Source organism: Mastigoproctus giganteus, chromosome 13 (assembly GCF_048544385.1).
Source record: "Mastigoproctus giganteus isolate SK-2022 chromosome 13, ASM4854438v1, whole genome shotgun sequence".
NCBI lineage: Eukaryota > Metazoa > Arthropoda > Arachnida > Uropygi > Thelyphonidae > Mastigoproctus > Mastigoproctus giganteus.
Window position 1 is genome coordinate 99261095 of NC_143587.1, and position 18794 is coordinate 99279888.

The 18794-nt window shown below is 36.8% G+C and overlaps 1 protein-coding gene across 1 annotated transcript in view; it reads right to left on the reverse strand.

Annotated features, from left to right (window-relative positions):
• LOC150076296 (paired mesoderm homeobox protein 2B-like) overlaps positions 1 to 18794 on the reverse strand; it is a 126302-nt gene that overhangs the window by 21256 nt on the left and 86252 nt on the right. The window contains exon 3 of the mRNA XM_090387590.1: positions 8825 to 9077. Coding sequence (XP_090243716.1) covers positions 8825 to 9077 — 253 coding nt within the window. The remainder of the gene's footprint in view (positions 1 to 8824; positions 9078 to 18794) is intronic.

Consider the following 18794-nt stretch of genomic DNA (forward strand, 5'->3'; position numbering starts at 1 on the left):
CTGTATCCCCGAGTGCCAACTTCTTCCCGGAGTAGAAAACGGAGCATTAAACTCTCGTGTATTATTTAACATTTCAATGAATAATATCTCTTAAAACTTTGAATATTAACTAAGCATATGTGTTGAACAAACGTAAATAAATATCCTCTGCATCGTAGACCATCTTCACCCGCCACGTAACTGCAGAGGACGTATGAACGCGAACCTTTCATGCAGAGAAGCCTGCGGTGTGGCTCAGAAACGGCAATTGTAGAGCGACAAGCTCCTCTTCGATATAACTGAGATGCTACCGGATGAGCTCATTACGTATGCAGGCCTTCTGATATTTCAGATTGCTATAGTTGTACGTGGGGTGGGTGAGTGGGTGGAACTGGTAAGAGAGAGAGAGTAGATTAAGTAAACACAGATGTGGCTTCTCTCAAGTACATCGGCGGGAAAGTACCAATATTTTACCTGTTGTGTAAACAAAGATGTTTAATGAAAGAACACCAATTTTACACGCAACTGAACTGAAAGTATACGCGTAAGCACCAAAGTAATTCCTCTGTTTCAGAGAATGTACCTAAAAGAAATTGATTAAGAAGATAATTGCAAGAAAGAACGAGCAAACTAGTATCTGTTTATTTGTTCGTTTACTTTCCGCAGTGAATGTTTTCGCTGTTTTTACTAGTAAACAGGAAATCGTAGTTACATCAGTAATATTTTCGACCTAAGTTTGCATTTATCAGTTGCTTGGAAAACAGAGCAGAAATGTGGACACAACAGGAAAGAAATCACAAATAAGTGCAGTCTAGAGAACGCGAAGCTAAAGGAGAGTGGCAGTGCCATGAATAACACATGAGTACTGAATAGTTTAAAACTGTTTTTATACGCTTACGCTTTCAATAGGCAGTGAATCCAGTCGTGTGTGCATACACAAGAGAGAAGACAAAGGGTACTGCAGAGATCGGATAAAAACACTTATGATATGAAATATCCACAAATCAATATATAAGTCCGCAGAGGTCAGTTTTAGGATGATGCCGACAATATGCCTAATAAATAGAAAGAAAGAAATTTCTGCTACTATTTGTAACAGCTTGTGTCCTATAGTCTGCGCGGTAGCACAGCGGTATCATTATGGTCCTCCCACACCAAGTGAAAAAGGCTCAGGTTGGAATCCTGTCGATGACGCGAGGAACTTTTATGGGTTTTTCACTCCGTCTCAGACATAGTAGCAAGGTTTTTTTCGTCCAGTACCGAACACGCGCAATTCACAGACACATGGATAGTTGAAATAAAAATTTCCAGGTAACCTTAATAAAATAATTTAGTTTAGTCCAAAGAATAGTTCGCTTGTAATTTTTTTTCAATACACTTCGTTTCAGTCACTTTCATAAAGTAGCAATTTTCCTTGTAGAAAACAGTGGCCGATAATAATTCGCCATCAAATGAAGCATTACAAGAGATTATCATGGGCAGATATAGAGAGTTTTTGAGAAAATCGGCATGGAATGGAACTTTTGTTTCTGTATCTAGAGACTTTCGCCTTCAGTGTGTAAATAAGTGCATAAATTTTAATGTTTGCTCATGAAAACAGACGTTTATGTGCTTGTTCCTTTTCAGTGAGCATGTCAATCCTGAATCATAGTAATATTCTTAAAATGGGCGATTTTATCCAGGAAATGTAAGAAACTAAGCTATCCGAAATCTTTTGTAAACCTGGAACCATCTAAAAGGAAAAACAGTTACGTTTCTGGAACTAATCCTACAAGATGGTATGGTACATTATCCTGCTAAAAATCAGTTGAGAGTAGAAAAGTGACCATGATGGGATACCTGTGCTCAGCATCTACCACTTAGACATTCGTTGAAGAGTATTGTTTGGATTCCAATGTTACCCAACAAAAGATTTCCTCGATTATAAAGGTCTTCGTGGCCTGCAATGTCTCCATGTTTTCTCCATGTCCTGGTCTTCTCTCTTGCATGATGCAATTGAAATCGAATTCGTCGCACTAGATATTTACGTCCTCCAGAGTCCACTTTGGCTTATTTATTTTAAATTCTGAATTGCTATAGTAACTTCAAACAACGGCTGACCGTCCTCCAGTACTCAGTGTCGTCGACTAGTGATTTCCGATCACTCGTTTTTCTTATCTTATGTCCCAGTACCGCTCTTATGTATGAATACACCACTATTGTAATGATACTACGTTCAAATCGGTTATGTTATGTATCTACCCATTTACCGTCGCAAGATACTGTAACGAGTATAAACAAAATAATCAGTCGAAGTGTCAATAATGAATCGTTGTATAAATTCTTTTTATCATATATGTATAATAATCTTAGCATAGAGAGATTATTAATAATAATTTAATGAAAGCCAAAGGCGCGTTTTTTTTTTTTTTGTTACACGTATCCGAGTTAAAGTACTGCAAATACTCTATTGTGTTTTCAAGTAAAATTCACTTGTTAGTATAGTCGTTTCTAGAAGAGAGAGAGAGAGAGAATTAAAGATGAAAGGGTTACGTATCCTCGAAGCTTTATTAGACTGGTGAATAAACAAGTAATATAAAAAAAAAAAATTTTTAAGTCAATTCCTACTTAGGTCAACAAAGAAAAATTTTATTTTAGTTACTTTTTATTAAATAATTACAATTAATATAAATATGTATATACATATGACAGAATCACAATATTAAGTGGCAAAATAGAAAGCGAATTTCCTTGCAATTTTCCATTTTCCTTTCTATATATGGTGTTGGACTATTATTTTTATTCACATGTTTCATTTTCCATTTTGTTCCCTCCTTGACTCAGACTAGAACCCAGAATGAAAAAAGAAATTTTTTTCCAGCGATCTACACGCTTCGCCACTGACGGTATTTATTCCTAGATTTATATCCTGCTAAATATCTTATATAAAAGAAATTTTTTTCTCCCATATAAAACTAAAATTAATTAATTAATATTTGAAAAAACTGTATTAACATCAAGTGTCATCCACTACAAGTTTAAAAAAATGTATTTGAACTTGAGTGGATGAATAAAAAGTATTTTATTAACGATTGAAAATTTGAACAAGATATATAAATATATATAGGGAGAGTGTGAACTAATAGTAGGAAGTGAAAAAGTTCCTCCCGATTTGATTTCGGCATGTAAGGTCTATTTAAATAATGCTATGGTGTTGTTTAGTAAGATCGAGTGTATTTCTATTTTGTGGTGCTGATAGGAGCAACGTTCGTCAGTGACTCGACAATCATCTCGAAAATCGATGAACTGGACGCCTTGGCCCAATTGAGACTTCCGCAGTCCTCCGGATTATTTGTTGTAGGGAGTAGTGAAGCATTTAGTGTACAACCCAAGAACACTGCAAGAGTTGAACGAAATCATTGAACCCCAGTTTACTACAACGTGTCGAAACGTCTGTCGCCGTGTATCCGTAGCAGATTTCAAAAGCGAATGCAATTGAAGAAATGGCAGTCTCCTGTATGTTTACTTTGTCGTGCTGTTAAACAATGTCGTTATTTTATGTTTTCCAAACAGATTTTTAAACAAAATCTGTTTAATATTATTATTATATAACTTTACTGATGTCAAAACATCTTTGGCGGTATCTGACAATGGAATGTAACGGAAGTTTAGCAATGATGTCACGCGACTGGCGAGAAATGTGATGTGAAATACCGGAATTAAAGCGATAGCATACGGGGCCACAGTAGCCTTGTGGCAACGTTGCCGGCTTGTTGACTAGCTGATCGAGGTTCGATTCCAGCACTACCCTTATGGGAATTTTCTCAGGGGCATTCAGCATTGAGTTTGGCGGTCTCAAACTGTGGTCGTGAGGTTTTTCACCGGGATTGACTCCGGTTTTCCCCTCACAACAGACAAACCGCCTTTCGCGACGAGGGGTACACGACAATTTGGTAGGGCTAGGGTCGCGTGTAGACTAAACTTCGCAGCGTTTTCGCTGCGAACTTTCCTCTTGAGGGAAGGGGGTTAGTGGGGCAGCCGGGCCACCATCATAAGGTGGGTTTCGGGCAGTCTATTTACTAGACATGTTCTGCCACTTAAAAGAATGCATTGCAATGGATTTCAGCTTCAGATAAAATCCATCGATTAAAATGTGAATAATTATGCTGTTCAGCAAAAATCAATTGCTGGGGCTGCACCTGCTGCAAAATATTACAAAAAAAAAGTTTGCTAACACCTGAAATTAAATGCTCTGCATTTGGAATCTTACAATGCGCTATCTAAACAAGTGACGAAATACAAAATAAATAAATAAATATCCAGTAAAAATATTAGAAAATAGGATCAATAGGAATTAGAACACACTATTACAAACTGAGCAGCGCGCAACATGGTACTTGTTGATACATCTCTCCTATGCATACAGAGAGATAGGCCAAGATGTCATCAGACTTCAATGTGCCACCCAACATCTGTTCCAGATGTTGATGAAGGAATGCCTTTATTTTTAGTGTAGATTTTAAGGATACAGTATTTGGAGTGCTCACAAATCATTCTAAAAGGTCAAATATAAATTTCACGAAAATCCGTTCTGAGTTGAATTATGTGCGGGGGGGGGGGGGGGGGCAGGCGTAATGAAGGCAATGGGCCCATTAGGCATATGCTAACGTTCTTAAAAACCGGACCATATTTTAAAAATTGGGCAGTTTATTGATGTGAAGACATCTACAGCGGCACCTAACAAGGGGCCGACCGGGCTAGCCGGGTGGGTAAAGTGCCTGCCTGGCAACCCAAAGGTCGCGGGCTTGGATCAAAGTACTACAAAAACCTTGGGAGGTGCATTATGGCCACAGAAGCCGATGCGCCAACAACTACCAAAAAAAAAAAAAAAAAAAAAACCCAACAAGGGAATGTAACGGAAATAAAATTTTGGGGTCAAATATTTGTATTGTTGCAATTATACTTCCTTGTGATTGTACCGATGTAGCTCGATATCACAATCATATTCCCTGTAGGTAGTATGATTGTGACGTCATACTATTCTATAAATGGAATAGTATCTCTAACCTCTTCCAAGCCAAGGACGTTTTCACATAAAACATCTTTGTTTTGTTACTGTTTATATGGGTCAAACTGTTATTATTAAAAGTAAATGTCGGATGTTTAATATTACAAATTTCATTCATAGTCTACTGGCTCCACTTGCACCATACTCTCACAAAGCCTTGAAATATTTTTTCTAAGGCACATTTCATGTAGAATTTAAAAATATTTTTAGTTCTTCACTGTAGGAAAGAGCCATCAGTAACTCGTAATAACTTACCTCGAGCTTGAAGATATTAGATAAACATGTATAAAGGATTGGGTTTAAACAAGGAATGAATTTCTATTGATATAGCCTATATATAAACCAAAACTTCTTTGTAGATGCAAACATTTTCCAAATTTTACATCTTGGTATCCTTCATATAAATATAACTCAATCTACCACAATGAGTTTAAACTGCGTGTTTCTGAGGAGAAAACCGAAATAATCCGCAGGGAAATTTTCAGTTAAGACAGCTGAGAGCTTTTCAATGTTCACCACGTCAGAGACAATTGGTAACAAAGAACATAAAACATTAATTATTCATCATAGTAAGGCTTGGTAATTACTTGTCTATGATGTTGTGTAGAAAACCTGACGAAAAAAAAAGTGTCAGTTTTTACTGTTGCTGAATTTATAGAAAGTATACGACACAATAACCCAGCTAAGGGGCAAGTCGACAACTGGCTTCCTGCAAAACAATGACATCGCAAGTGACACAAACGGATAAAAATTCTTTCTACTGGTGCCTATAGATACTATAATTTTCAGGTTAGCCACGCCAGTGACTGCAATACTGTGTCCCAAATATTCAAAAGAAATATTAGAATTTATGTATTAAATGAATGCAGGTCCTCACGCTTTTCATAAAATTTTCAAGGCTTCGTTTTTGAAAATCATGGTCGTGGTGGTTATAATTGGAATCGTTTTAAACTACCACTTCTCAATTCTATATGAGAGCAAAATAAAATTTAGGGAGTGCAGAACAGGCCTTATTTGAACTATTAACTCACGCTCATTACCTAATATTTTTGCTGTCTTTCGTAAGGTTGTCTACAGCTTATGAATTATTGGACAATAAAAATCACGTAAGATCGTTTAGACTGCGTCAAAGATAGTTTTTATTTATTTCCTAGGGTAAATTTCGCCCCAGCTCTCATTCCGCTTCTTATTTAAACGTGATAATCATGACAAATAGAAGATTTACTTATTTCTTAGTAATTCACAATTCTGATTTTAAACCACTCCAAATTCACATTTGCATCACGTGAGAAGCAGTATTTGTTTCTTTAAATAAATAAATGTGTGCGTGTCGGGTACGCATAGCGGAAATTAAGTGAAACTTCTTTAGGCGAACATTATCACTTGACCGAGTATCCCGTATGGATCGTATGAGTGCCGCAGGCGGAGGTTCTGTATGAATGAGAGCCTCGGAGATATGAAACGTTTCGTTCCCAAATCTAGTTTCGGCAAGTGCTGTGGCATCGGATGATATTTAAAACCATTTGACTTCAATAGAGGCGGAATCACTTTGTTCTTGAGAGAGCCACGACAGTTGTTACAGGCGGACATTTGACTTACATCCTCATTTGGAAATGCTGTTTGAAGAAGATCTCGAGCTGCTACAATCTTCACATCGTTCTTGAACCAAAGCCGATCACACACGGAACAGACTGAACTGAACCGAAATCATTACCTAGAAATGTACGTTTAAATTGTGCGTGAATGCTTCGGTGTTTCTTAAAATCTTGTTGCTGCGTATTACACTACGCGTTGAAAGATTTGATGGAGTACTTTTGTCAGTCGGTTTTGGCTTACGACTGGGCTTCGAGGACTCGTCATCGTTTTCATTTGCAGTATCAACTCCATAACTCCTTCCAAATTCACTTCTAACATTTTTTGAGAGATGTAAGGCTCTGAAGATGTGTATAGACCTTCTCCGGTTTCTTTGTTCAACTCCATCGCACGCTGTAATTTCTTCCGCTGTCGAAATAGCTTAGATCAGTGGTTCCCAAGCTACTGAGATCTACGAACACCTTCAGAAATCAAAAAAAGTTTGCGGACCCATATATATGGATACACGTGTGTGTGAGAAACGGGGTTTTCTGACAAGAAAATTCAGTTTTATGTTTAAAACAACTTAACTTTATTCTTATTTTTACATAAATATATAATAATAATTTTATTTATCATCAATTTGTTATACATAGAACGAATAATTTGACCAGTTCCAGAGGGTCCGTTTCGCGGATCCCCTGGAACTGGTCTACGGAAACACTGGCTTAGATCTCTCCTTTGTACTCAATGGAGGTGGTTTCAGTGGTCGCATTGCATGTATACGTGCGCTATATGCCTTACAGTGGTCACCATTGGTCTTCGACATGTTGAATTATAAAATTTTTTTCCGTCGAAATTTATTTATTAAATACGATGGAGAATGACCCCTGGTAGGGGTTCTCATTGGTCATGCGTCGCTCGTGCCTGGTATGGAGTGGTGGGATGAATCATTTTGTGTCGCACTTTCTTGGCGATCTTTTTCAATCCACGGACGCATTGCACGTGCTCTATACAGTGGACCTGGCTTTACCTTTGATTCACTGTACGATCAAACCTTGCATTTAGTCTAGTGCAATAGCGGCTTGTTCAGAGTTCGCGGACACCCTGGAATTGGTCTACGGGCCCATTTGGGAAATGCTGGCTTAGATCTCTCATTTGTACTCAGTGGAGGTGGTTTCAGTGGTCGCACTGCACATATGCCTGCTCTATACGCCTTACAACGCTCACTATTAGTCTTCGACATGTTGAATTATAATTTTTTTTTCGTCGAAATTTTCGTTGCGTTTTTTACCAATCCACGAACGCAAGTTACTTCCATCTGAAAACTGCCTGGAGCACGCCTAAAAAAAGTTTCACTTCAAAAGAAATAGAATCACCATTAACTGATCAGATGCTGTCAGGTGAATGGTCCATTTTTCTAAACTAAAATCTCGAAAAACATCTTAACTTTGCAAACATTACGGACTGCAATATTATCATACAGAAGAAAAATTGTCACTCGCCGATTTCTTCGAACTTGGCTTCGCCAAAGGTCTCACTGTGGCATTACGCATGCCAGTAGAGAGTAGTTTTATGAGTTATAAACTTTCAAAAGAAGAAGAATTTTGTTCTCATCCCCCCCCCCCCCAAAGCCCTAATTTTTCCAGTGGAGCGTTGGATAGGATATCCTCATTTATACATTGCATTAAATCGTAAAAGGCATATCTGTTAAATTATCGGGGGAGAAAAAAACTCATATTCGGTATCTTTTAGTTATCGTATGCATTTCATTTTATTGAATGAAATCCTGATTTTTCTTGTTACGAAATAGTGACAAAGATATACAACTGAATAAATCAAACATACAAAACTATAAATACTTAAGCTAAATATATTTTGTGGTTCCATGCGGATGCTACTTAAAGAATAAATACAAAAATAATTTGGACTCTAAAAAAATAATCTTAAATAGTGCCACAAATCTTCAACCATCCTAGATAGGCTGTAGTGCTGAAAATAAATGCAACTCTTAAAACTACGGAGTCTCCGTAGCCAGGTGGGAAGGAGCAGTAGTGCGTAGCACATGCTTCTTGATTAGACCGGGGTTCGAGCCCGTCACCACCAAATACGGAGGATGCGGAAAGGTCAGGGAATGACCACCGCATATCCCGGAGCAATATGGCCTTAGTTGCTAATGCTCCTAAAAACATAACATAACATCTTAAAACTACAATGTTTCCTTACCATTTACTGTTTTAGTATCGGTGGTTACAGGGGAGAGTAAAGGCACCACTTTGCTTTCTTTAGTACACGTGACGGACCCATCTTTATTACTGCCACTTGAAGTGTTTCCGGAACTCTCGGTCGTCGTGTTGGTGGTTGTAGTATTCCCACTAGCTGTAGTGGTACTGCTGTTCTGGTTACCCTGCTGATTCTGTTTTTGCTGATTGAGGCGTTCCTGTTTGCGAAATTTGGCACGTCGATTCTGGAACCATACCTACACGGAAACAATCATGTGTTAAATTAAATTAGATTATTATTTAAGATATGAAAAAGCATATAATGCTGCAGATATTTTCAGTGTCAATTGTATAATATGAAAATATAACATTGGTGTGTGTGTGTTCACGCTACGATTTCAATGTTGTACGAAAGGGAAATATCGGGACTACCTCAAGGAAGAAAAGCAATATGTTTACCCTGGTAAGGCAAAGAGGGCTTTAGAATTTCCTCCAGCTATGATAGCATTCATACCTACCCTCTCCAAATGAGCGACAAGTAGAGAAACTACAACACTGTTACGATGGACTCATTTCAGTTAATAATGGATAATTATTGAGAATAACCTTTCGGAGAATTTCCTCGGGATATTCTCCAAAAGATTTTTTTATTAATCATAATAAAAAAAAATCTAGTTGTATAACCCAAAGCGACACAAACTCCACTAGGTAGGTAAGTACGAATATTACATCCGTGGATTGCATATTTTCAATAAACGCACCATGGTGTGTGTGGAACAAAAAATTTAAAATACTTTAAGGGTTTAAAAAGCATACATCACCGCCTGAACCCAGATCGTGTGACATTGGAGAAACTACTGTACTCTCACATGGGACTTAATTAAACAATATCTAATCATTACTTTAAATGAGCCGTTACCTTCGCGTTTTTTTCCCCCCCATTAAAACCCCAAACACGAGAGGTATTAGAACTTATAGTACTTAGTACCGTGCATGGGTATGAGATTGAGAAGATTAAAGAAGATACTTGGACAATTCATGGCGTAGTCAGTAGTAAGAAAAAGTGGGGGGGGGACATTCTGTATGAAGTAAAAAATTATTTGGATATGGCGTACACATGGTAAGAATATACCCAGCTCCTTGACATAACGTGGCCTGGACAATGCCCCTCCCCCTGCATGCTACTCGAACTCCCTCCAAGTCACTATAGATTATACATTAGCTGATCCGGAAGCCTCCTAGAGAGTTACTAATATGTTCGGTCAGGGGAACTTTCTAGCAGCCGGCCTGCGAACACCGTTTTAGAGCTGTACCCTCGAAATGTAAGGAAGATTGGATCCTGCCGTGATGTCCATCATAACCCCAAAAGACATCAATCATACTGCATGGGTTATTTTCCTAGAGATAACTACAATTTAAAACATTTTTACTCCCTGATAATTAACTTTATAACGCAGCACCACATTTCGGAAGTTATGCCGTTCCTTTGATCACACACATCAATTCCTCTTGGTGGTCAGGATTTCTAGGCAAGTAAGAGAAGGAAAATGCAGTCAAAGAGGTCCACTGACCTCCGACTGGTCAGAGACAGAGAAGCCCAGTAATTCCATCCAATAAGGATCAGTTCTGTTATATTGATATACATGGGTTTTAAACCACAAGTAACAAAGAAGAACAAAATAAAAATGAAACCGCAAAAACAACGAAGGAAAAACGAATTTTATTTTATAAATTTACATCTGCTGCCGAAACGATGCATCCATAACTCATGTACCTTCCTCTCCATATTTCTATTTATTGTCTTATCTTTAAATTTTCTTATATACGCATCATCTTGAATTTTAACTCCCCAGTGATAACCCCCCCCTCCAATAATTTCGAGTTTTTTTTTTAATTAAGCGCGTGGGAGCACTCATAGACGGGCCCCCTTGATCTCAGATATTCTGGTATTCCCTTTTTACAACGTTTTACAAAGTTTAAAAGTTTTTTTACAAAGTTTTTAAACTTTTTACAAAGTTTACAACGCCCAAACCTTGTTTCAAACAACCTTTCTGTCTCCTTGACGTAAATTTTGGGGATTACTGTTCCCAACAGTTTAATGAAACATTAAACATTGCTCCCAAGAATTTAATGTATAAAAAAAATCGAAATTATTGGGGAAGGGCCTTTATCAAAAGAAATAAATTGAAGAAGATATGTACAAAGGGTACTAGGAAAGTTTTGCAATATGACGCAACAATGAATCACAGGAAGCTGCTTGTTGCTGCATGTTGAGACATGTTCATACGTGCATAGTAGCCGCCGCGCCAAGTCGATGGGCTCAATTATTCATTAGTAGTGAGAGTGTAAAGTGCTTGCGATGGCATCGTGGTCACGAAATGAGATAAGGACAGTTTTGCGGTATAATTTCGTGCGTGGTTTAACCATAGACCAGTGCTTAGAAGAAATGACTCTTGCACTAGATGATGATTGTCCACATCGTACAACGATATTCAGGTGGTATAGAGAATTCCAAAAGGGAAATTTCACTCTGGAGGATTCTGAGAGGCCGGGAAGGCCACGAACGTCAGTTACGGAGGAAAACGTTACTGCTGTGAGGAAAATGCTTGACGAAAACAGGCGAGTGACCTACCAACAGATAGAGGGTACTTTGGGCCTAAATGCACCAGCAATTCGTTCGATTCTGCAAGATCATTTGCACATGAAGAAACTTTGTTCTCTCTGGGTGCCGCATCAACTGATTGAAGAGCAGATGACACGACGTGTCATCTGCTCTTCAGTCAGTTGATGCGGCACCCAGAGAGAACAAAGTATTTGTACAATATAAAGTTTGTAAAACGAATAAGAGGAGAGCAGCACGCTAATATTAAGTATATGACTAGCAGTCATTGAAAGGAAGTCATTGAACATGTCACGAAGTGCTCTAGGACGGATTTTGCAAAATTATAAAAGTTACTTACATTTATGATTTCGTGAAAACTAAATGATATTTTTTGAGGTATAGCAATTATAAATCTCGTGCACATTAAAAACCGTAATAACTCAACGATAACTGAATGAACTCTTCATAATAAATAACCTTACAAGTTTATTGCCAACTTCTAGTCTGAAACTGAATTGTAGCAGTCTTCAATATTAAAATCGAATTTACAAACGAATACAATACATCGAAATATTCTGTTTAATCAAAGGTTTACAATTATTTTTGATAATTTAAAAACTTTGAAACAAGTACCAGCTGATTGTTTCTTAAAAGTCAGAAACACACTATGTCCCATTTTTCAAGTGTAAGGTTTAAACACTTATGTTGCTATACAGATGAGAATTGATAAATTTATCATTGAAATATGAACAATTAAGAGAGGATTAATTCTTCTCCAAGGAAAGTGTGAAAATTAACAACGCCATTCTTATACTAGCAACATATTACGACGCCATTTAAGCCTGTTCAGAGCCAGTTATACATATTAACGCGATATATTAACTCATTACATGAGTGAGACATTCTACACAAAAGTGTAAAATGTATCTTGATTAACAGTCAAATCATTATTTGAAGAAAAACAAGTTCACCTTTTGCACTTTGTTGGCAGTTTGAAGACAGAACTACAGAATTAGTAAATGAACCGTTTTCGTCGGTAAACCCATTTCGCGAAGCGAAGATGGGGTGAATTGAAAAGGAATTACACTCAAGTGTTTCACTTGAGTAATTCTCATGGGGATGAAAGTAAAACGGTGTTGTGGGATGCAGTAAATTCTTTACCGGGGCCAAAAAGCGCCTTTGAGCGAAGCTCAGTTGTTAACGTGGTGAAGCAAAGGTGGAAACATGTTGGACAAAGTTTACTGTAATAAAAAATACACCTAAATGGAAAGATAAACAATAACCTAAAGCATCAATAAGCCTTGCTTAAGATTATTTAGGTGCAAATATTTTCGCTTTAGTTCCAAGAAAAATACATTTCAAGTGTATCAAATAATACGAATAAAGACTTTCACCCTTTCCACTCCTGTCTAGATCCTTCTCTCTCTCTCTCTCTCTCTCTCTCTCTCTCTCTCTCTCTCTCTCTCTTTCTTTTCATACTGTGGAAAAATTTCCCAGCCTTGAGATTTGCATTATCTTAATTCATGCGTACTGTGCCTGTATAATGCTAATAATGAACATTTTGTATGTACCAGCATTAACAACAGCGCTCCATTTACATCTCTGCCTCTCATATTCATTAAAAGGCAGAAATGTTAAAGTGATTACGCAAATACTGTATATTAAAATACATCAAGCTTAATTGCATCGTATAAATAGAAAAGCTGGGCAACAACAGTTCTTTAGTTTTGAAACCAACCAAGCTAAGAGCTCTGTTCTGGTTAAATCATGTTAAGGATTCATATGGAGGTACACTCTAAGTGGGACTTCGTAAGAAATTGCTAAGGCAGTTCAAGGTTCTAAAATTATCCGTAACCGAATGCACACTAGTCATTAAAATAACTTTACCGTCCCCAACAAAGTTTCATAGTGGTGCAACCTCTTAAACGTACTGTATCAAAATCCTCTAAAACCTCGACTTTTTTTGGACCCGACAAGGCCAACACACAGTTCGTGGGCAAATGTTTTTGCAGAAAGCCTCAAAGTTTTCCTTTGAGATATCTACAGTCCATTGCAAATTTTCTGAAGGCTCTATAATAAAAAAAAATCTTCTTCCCTTGCTGTACCGTACACATCACACAGAACAGTATTTTAATTATTGCATGGTATATATTCATTAGTTGTACAACAGTTTAATTTGATCTTTACATGTAAATAAAGTTAAAATTAATAATAATACCAGATGCCAACCAAAAGTCATGATTATGTTCTTTAAAAATAAAGATTCGTCGAACTTATCTAATTGCAATGTACCTTTCATATAATTGGTACTTAAATACATAGTCAGAAATTCTGCCATCGTTGAAACATGTCTGAAATTCTATTTTAGTGCTGTTAAATATCTCCTGCAATTTCCGAAACGTCGTTATATCTCTTTCCGTTTAAGATTTACTTTCATTTCTGAAAACAAGAAGTCACAGGGAGTAAGGCCTGGGGACCTCTAATAAAGGACCGAAGGTTCTTGTCTAGAAACTGTCGAAGAGACAGGTGGTGCTTTATCAATCGTACCACCTCAACGTTGTGTATTTGATAAAGCATCTTCTCCAAAGGCAATCCATTGCATATCATAAATTTCTGAAGCTGTTTTGCTAAACTTGAAACAAAACTCGATCCATACTTTCTATACTTTCTATTCATTTCAGTTGCTCATTTCAAAATAAATCCGAGTACTAAATGGCTTCGCTTGCGTAAATAATGCAACATAGAATGGCATACATCGAAGAAAACTACTGCGAGAAAGTATACTACCTAGTTAGAGAAATTCGTACTATTATCCATTCTTATAATTCTGGCAGACAAAAAGGTTTTTTTTTTTTTTTTTTCAAAGGGAATGGTACGTAACCATTCCTATAAATTTTGATTTGCACTCCATATATTATATACAATAATTCCTTTATTTTAAAAAAGATGCAATATTGAAAGCTATACCTCGGATGGAAATTCCAGTGAAGTTTAATAGATAAACAAGACAAGAGTTAGTATAAAAGATAATATCGCAATTAAAAAATGTCCTGAGTAAGTAAATGAAAGTCACAAAAGCTAATTTTCATTCGAAATTTCATATGACTGCAATAGCAGTCCACCAAAATTAAGAATTCTAAAAGACAGGAAATGGTGAAAAGTTTTGTAAATAGTTGAGAAAGATCTGTCTCTTAGACACAACAACAGGAGTTTGAAAAGATAAAGTGAACACAGTAACAGACACGATTAGAGAAAAGGGTCGAAGGGGATTTTTTTTTTTTTTTTTGGAGATGGATACCCACAACAGAAGTATTGCAGGGAAGGCTTCTTCTTGCAGCATTACCTTTTGCAGTTATGAGCAGGTTAGGCTTAACATTAAACAGAAAAGGAAAATTGCTCTATAAGCTTGCTAATTTTGCCTAACATAACAGTGAAATTCAAAGATGGAGACATCATCATCAAATAAATAATAATGGTAATAACAGCCATAGACAATTTAGCGCTGAAAATACCCTGCGTGTTGATAGATATTGCAAGCAACTTTGAAAAAAAAATTTTCTGACTGTAGGCATAATAAAATATTTAGTGACATTCATTTCAAAACTTTTCGTCATCTCGAAAAGAATTTCGTGGAGTTATTTCAAATCTTTTTGACGGTAGTCTTATTGCTTTAAAAATTCTTTTGACAATAGTTTTATAGATTGATGAAACCGGCTCTTATATTTTTGGACACCAAACGAGCTGATGAAGTTGAGTGTCAGATTTTTATAGTTGTCCGCTGAACTTAAAGGTTAGGCAAGCTTTCCTATAAATGGTTCAATAAATCATGAAAGCTTTCAATATTCCAAGTTGATACAACCCAGTCCAAAAATAAGCACAGTTCCTTCTGGAACACATTTGACTCCTTATTCTGACTTAATTGTTTCTCTGCAAATACGATATAAATAAATTACTCCAACAAGGTAATTAGGACAACAGGTCACGTACTGATACTTTTATTACGAAGAATTATTTGTGCCACTTAATACATATTACAATTAATTAATATACAATACTGCAGCATTGTATACATTACCTAATTTATATACGCCCTCGTGGGTAGCACAGTTGGGAGAATCGCCGTCCTCCTCACACCGGGTGGAAAAGACCTGAGTTCGAGCCCCGTCGACAAGGTGAGGAAATTTTTACGGAGATTTTTCACATTGTGGCTGAGTTAGCCGGTCTCAGGCGAGGGTAGCATGTTTTTTTTTTTCTCCCGGAAGCTCGGTTTTTCATTCAGCAAATAAAAAATCGATCTCAGAAAACACGTAATTTACAGACAATACCAATGGAGCAATATCCTAAACCCTACAATAACTAATTTATATACAATCTTTTAATCTTGGTAATCTTAAAAGATGTTGCAAGGAGATCAGTATTATCCACCTTTAGCGAGTCAAAATGAAGATATGCTTAGTTATGCACTTATATCAATAATTTTATGAATATGAAGTATTATGTACTACAAAATACATGGGGCTGCTAGTTTGGACAATTAGATAAACTGAAGAAAGATATTTTGATAATTTGATATTTTGTAATAATGCATTACTTCGAATGGCATAATAATGAAAGTAGCCTTTTTCACTAGTTTCATCATCTTGCACCAATACATATATACATTTAATTAGAACAGTTAGTCTGCAATACCATTGTCCATATACGTGCACGAAATGATAAAGCTATTTACGTAATTGATGTTTAAGACAAAAACTGAATCTAGCAACGATTCAGTTTGAAAAGGATTTAATAAAGTTTTCGATCAGTTGTTATTTCGATATTGTGTTTCCACATATCGATTTGAACATGAAATAAATAGGTAAAATTAGTCCGTATAAAACCTAAGTTGATACGTTTAACTATAGACTCTGTTATTATTGAACAATTATTAAATAGAGCTTTGATTTTCTGCATTATTGGCGAAACGTATTTGGTTATACTGCATGCTAATGCCAGGGTTTAATTGTAAAATTATCCGTGTGGTGGTGGCGGGAAGTTGATGCTAATTAACAAAAGGCGATAATATCAGTCAGACTCTTAAGTACTGATGTAACAGTAGCCATTCATTTCTATAATTTCGTTGTGTGTCGCTCACTTACCGCCAATTCCAAGATCCCCAAGCGCACCCAAGTAGCCAAAGGTGGTGGTTGAACGCTATGAGCAACGGATACCCAGGAGAACCAAAGCGAGCGACGGTACAAACCGCCTCCCCTCCAGGAGGGGTTGTAAGAGCACACGTACGTTTCCTATTGGACAATGCTGACTTGGCCAGCTAATTGGACCTAATGATATTAAACTAATTGAATCTGGGTTCAGTCAAAGATCGCGGCTCTTCGACCGTCGCTTTAGGCAAATAACGGCAGTATTACTGGGGCTGCCGTCTTAGGGGACTATTGCAGGGAAGGCTGAAGAGGAGAAAAGTAACGTTACACTGTCTGATACCAAAGTTTGGTAGGTGTTACACCACGACAGATTGAGTTCCCTTGCTTATCAAAGTCGACTTGCTATAAACTAATATATCTACAGTAAAACATTCCATTAAATTGAAATTGAATAATAGATTGTAGCCTCTCATTTGTCTATCTAGGCATATCTTATAAGTACAGTGAGCCTTCGGTATTTACAATTTTCACTATTCGCGTTATATTTAGTTACACTATTTGTACAAAGTTATTTGGAGATCGTAAATTGCTATTAGTTATCAAATAATTTTATCATTTGCTAATTAAATATCATTCTTTAATAATTAATTAATGCTGATTATATATTATAATGGTAATATATAATTGAAATACAGTATCAATACTTGAAACTTCAAGCATAATAAATACTGCGATTACATTTGGGGGGGGGGGCGGCGGTTATTCTCCTTAACTTCCTTAAGGTTGACTTTCTCAGCTCCAATCAACTAGCCAGACTACTATTAAATCAGTTTATAACCATCGTGAATAAAGTTTTTTTTTTTTTTTTTTTTTTTTGGGAATGAAAAATCCCTCAAAAAGCACAACAGAAATTCTAAGATCGATTAACTGAGCCAAGAGAGAGAGAGAGAGAGAGAGAGGGAAAAAAATTAAAAACGTTAAGATTGCACCAGTCCCGATGAGAAGTATCCTTTAGCATTGGCCGGAGACCGGTATTGAACGAAATCCTTTATCCACGCGGAAGAGTTAAAAGCAGCTGCCACAACTATTTCGCTAACCAAAGAACAGTGATTGTGAAAGGAAGCATAAAATTATAATTTTATATTTGCCTGAATTGTTAAAAAAAAATGTGTGGTATTTTAATCCCCTTTTCCCATAGAATCAATGTACAGTATTAATATCCGCTGCATGAATCTAGTAAACCTATTTCTTTTTCTCATAGGCTTAGGTATTGATATTGGAAGAATCCTCATTGGTGGGGTTTCTCACAAAGTAAAGCTCAGTTAAATATAGAGAGCAGATTGTGTATGGATTCATTTTTCACTTTATAAGTTAAATGAAAACGGAAAAATTAAATTTCTTTTAGTCATGGAATCCAGTACAACAGGATTCCATGATTAAAAGAAAATAACAATACAGTATACATCCGGTGACAAATTTTGATGACTAAAAATGGAGTTTTCAGGGTAAACGGACCCTTTCTTCAGCATTATAATGTATACAGATTACGTTATAATGCTGAAGAAAGGATCCGTTTACCCTGAAAACTCCATTTTTAGTCATTAAAATTTGTCACCGGATGTATACTGTATTGTTAGTTTCTTTTACTTTATAAGTTCTTTGTATTATATCCTGTATCCCACTTTGGAAAAGTCGTTTCGTTCTTTATCCAGAACAAAGTACTCAGGACCTTTTTATCTGTAACATAGCTCGTAACACGTATTGGCACGTACTCTCGAGGTGTTACAGGGTGTCCTGTGGTACGGCTACCAATGCATTACACAATGTGTCAAGTAATGCTAGCATATTGTCAGCTGGATGGTCGTAGCATCGAATGTCCTTTTGCCAGTAGTTCTCCAAATATGCTCATCTGGGTCGATATCCGGTGAGTTCGGCGGTCATATCAGGATGAAGAATTTATTTTCATGCTCCTAAAACCAATTAGCAACCTGCTTGGCCTTTTGGAAGGACTCGTTGTCTGGATACACTACCATCACGAAGGGGTGTACTTGGTTGGCGACAATAGAAAGGTAGGCAGTCCTATCGAGCTGTTGATGATCGGAGAACCTAGAGCATGCCACGAAAATAGTCCCAATAATCATAACAGCCAATTTGCCGAATACCGACACTGCATCCGGGTGATGACCTCATGCTGTTTTCTCGAAATGTAGATATGCCTATCAGCATGATGG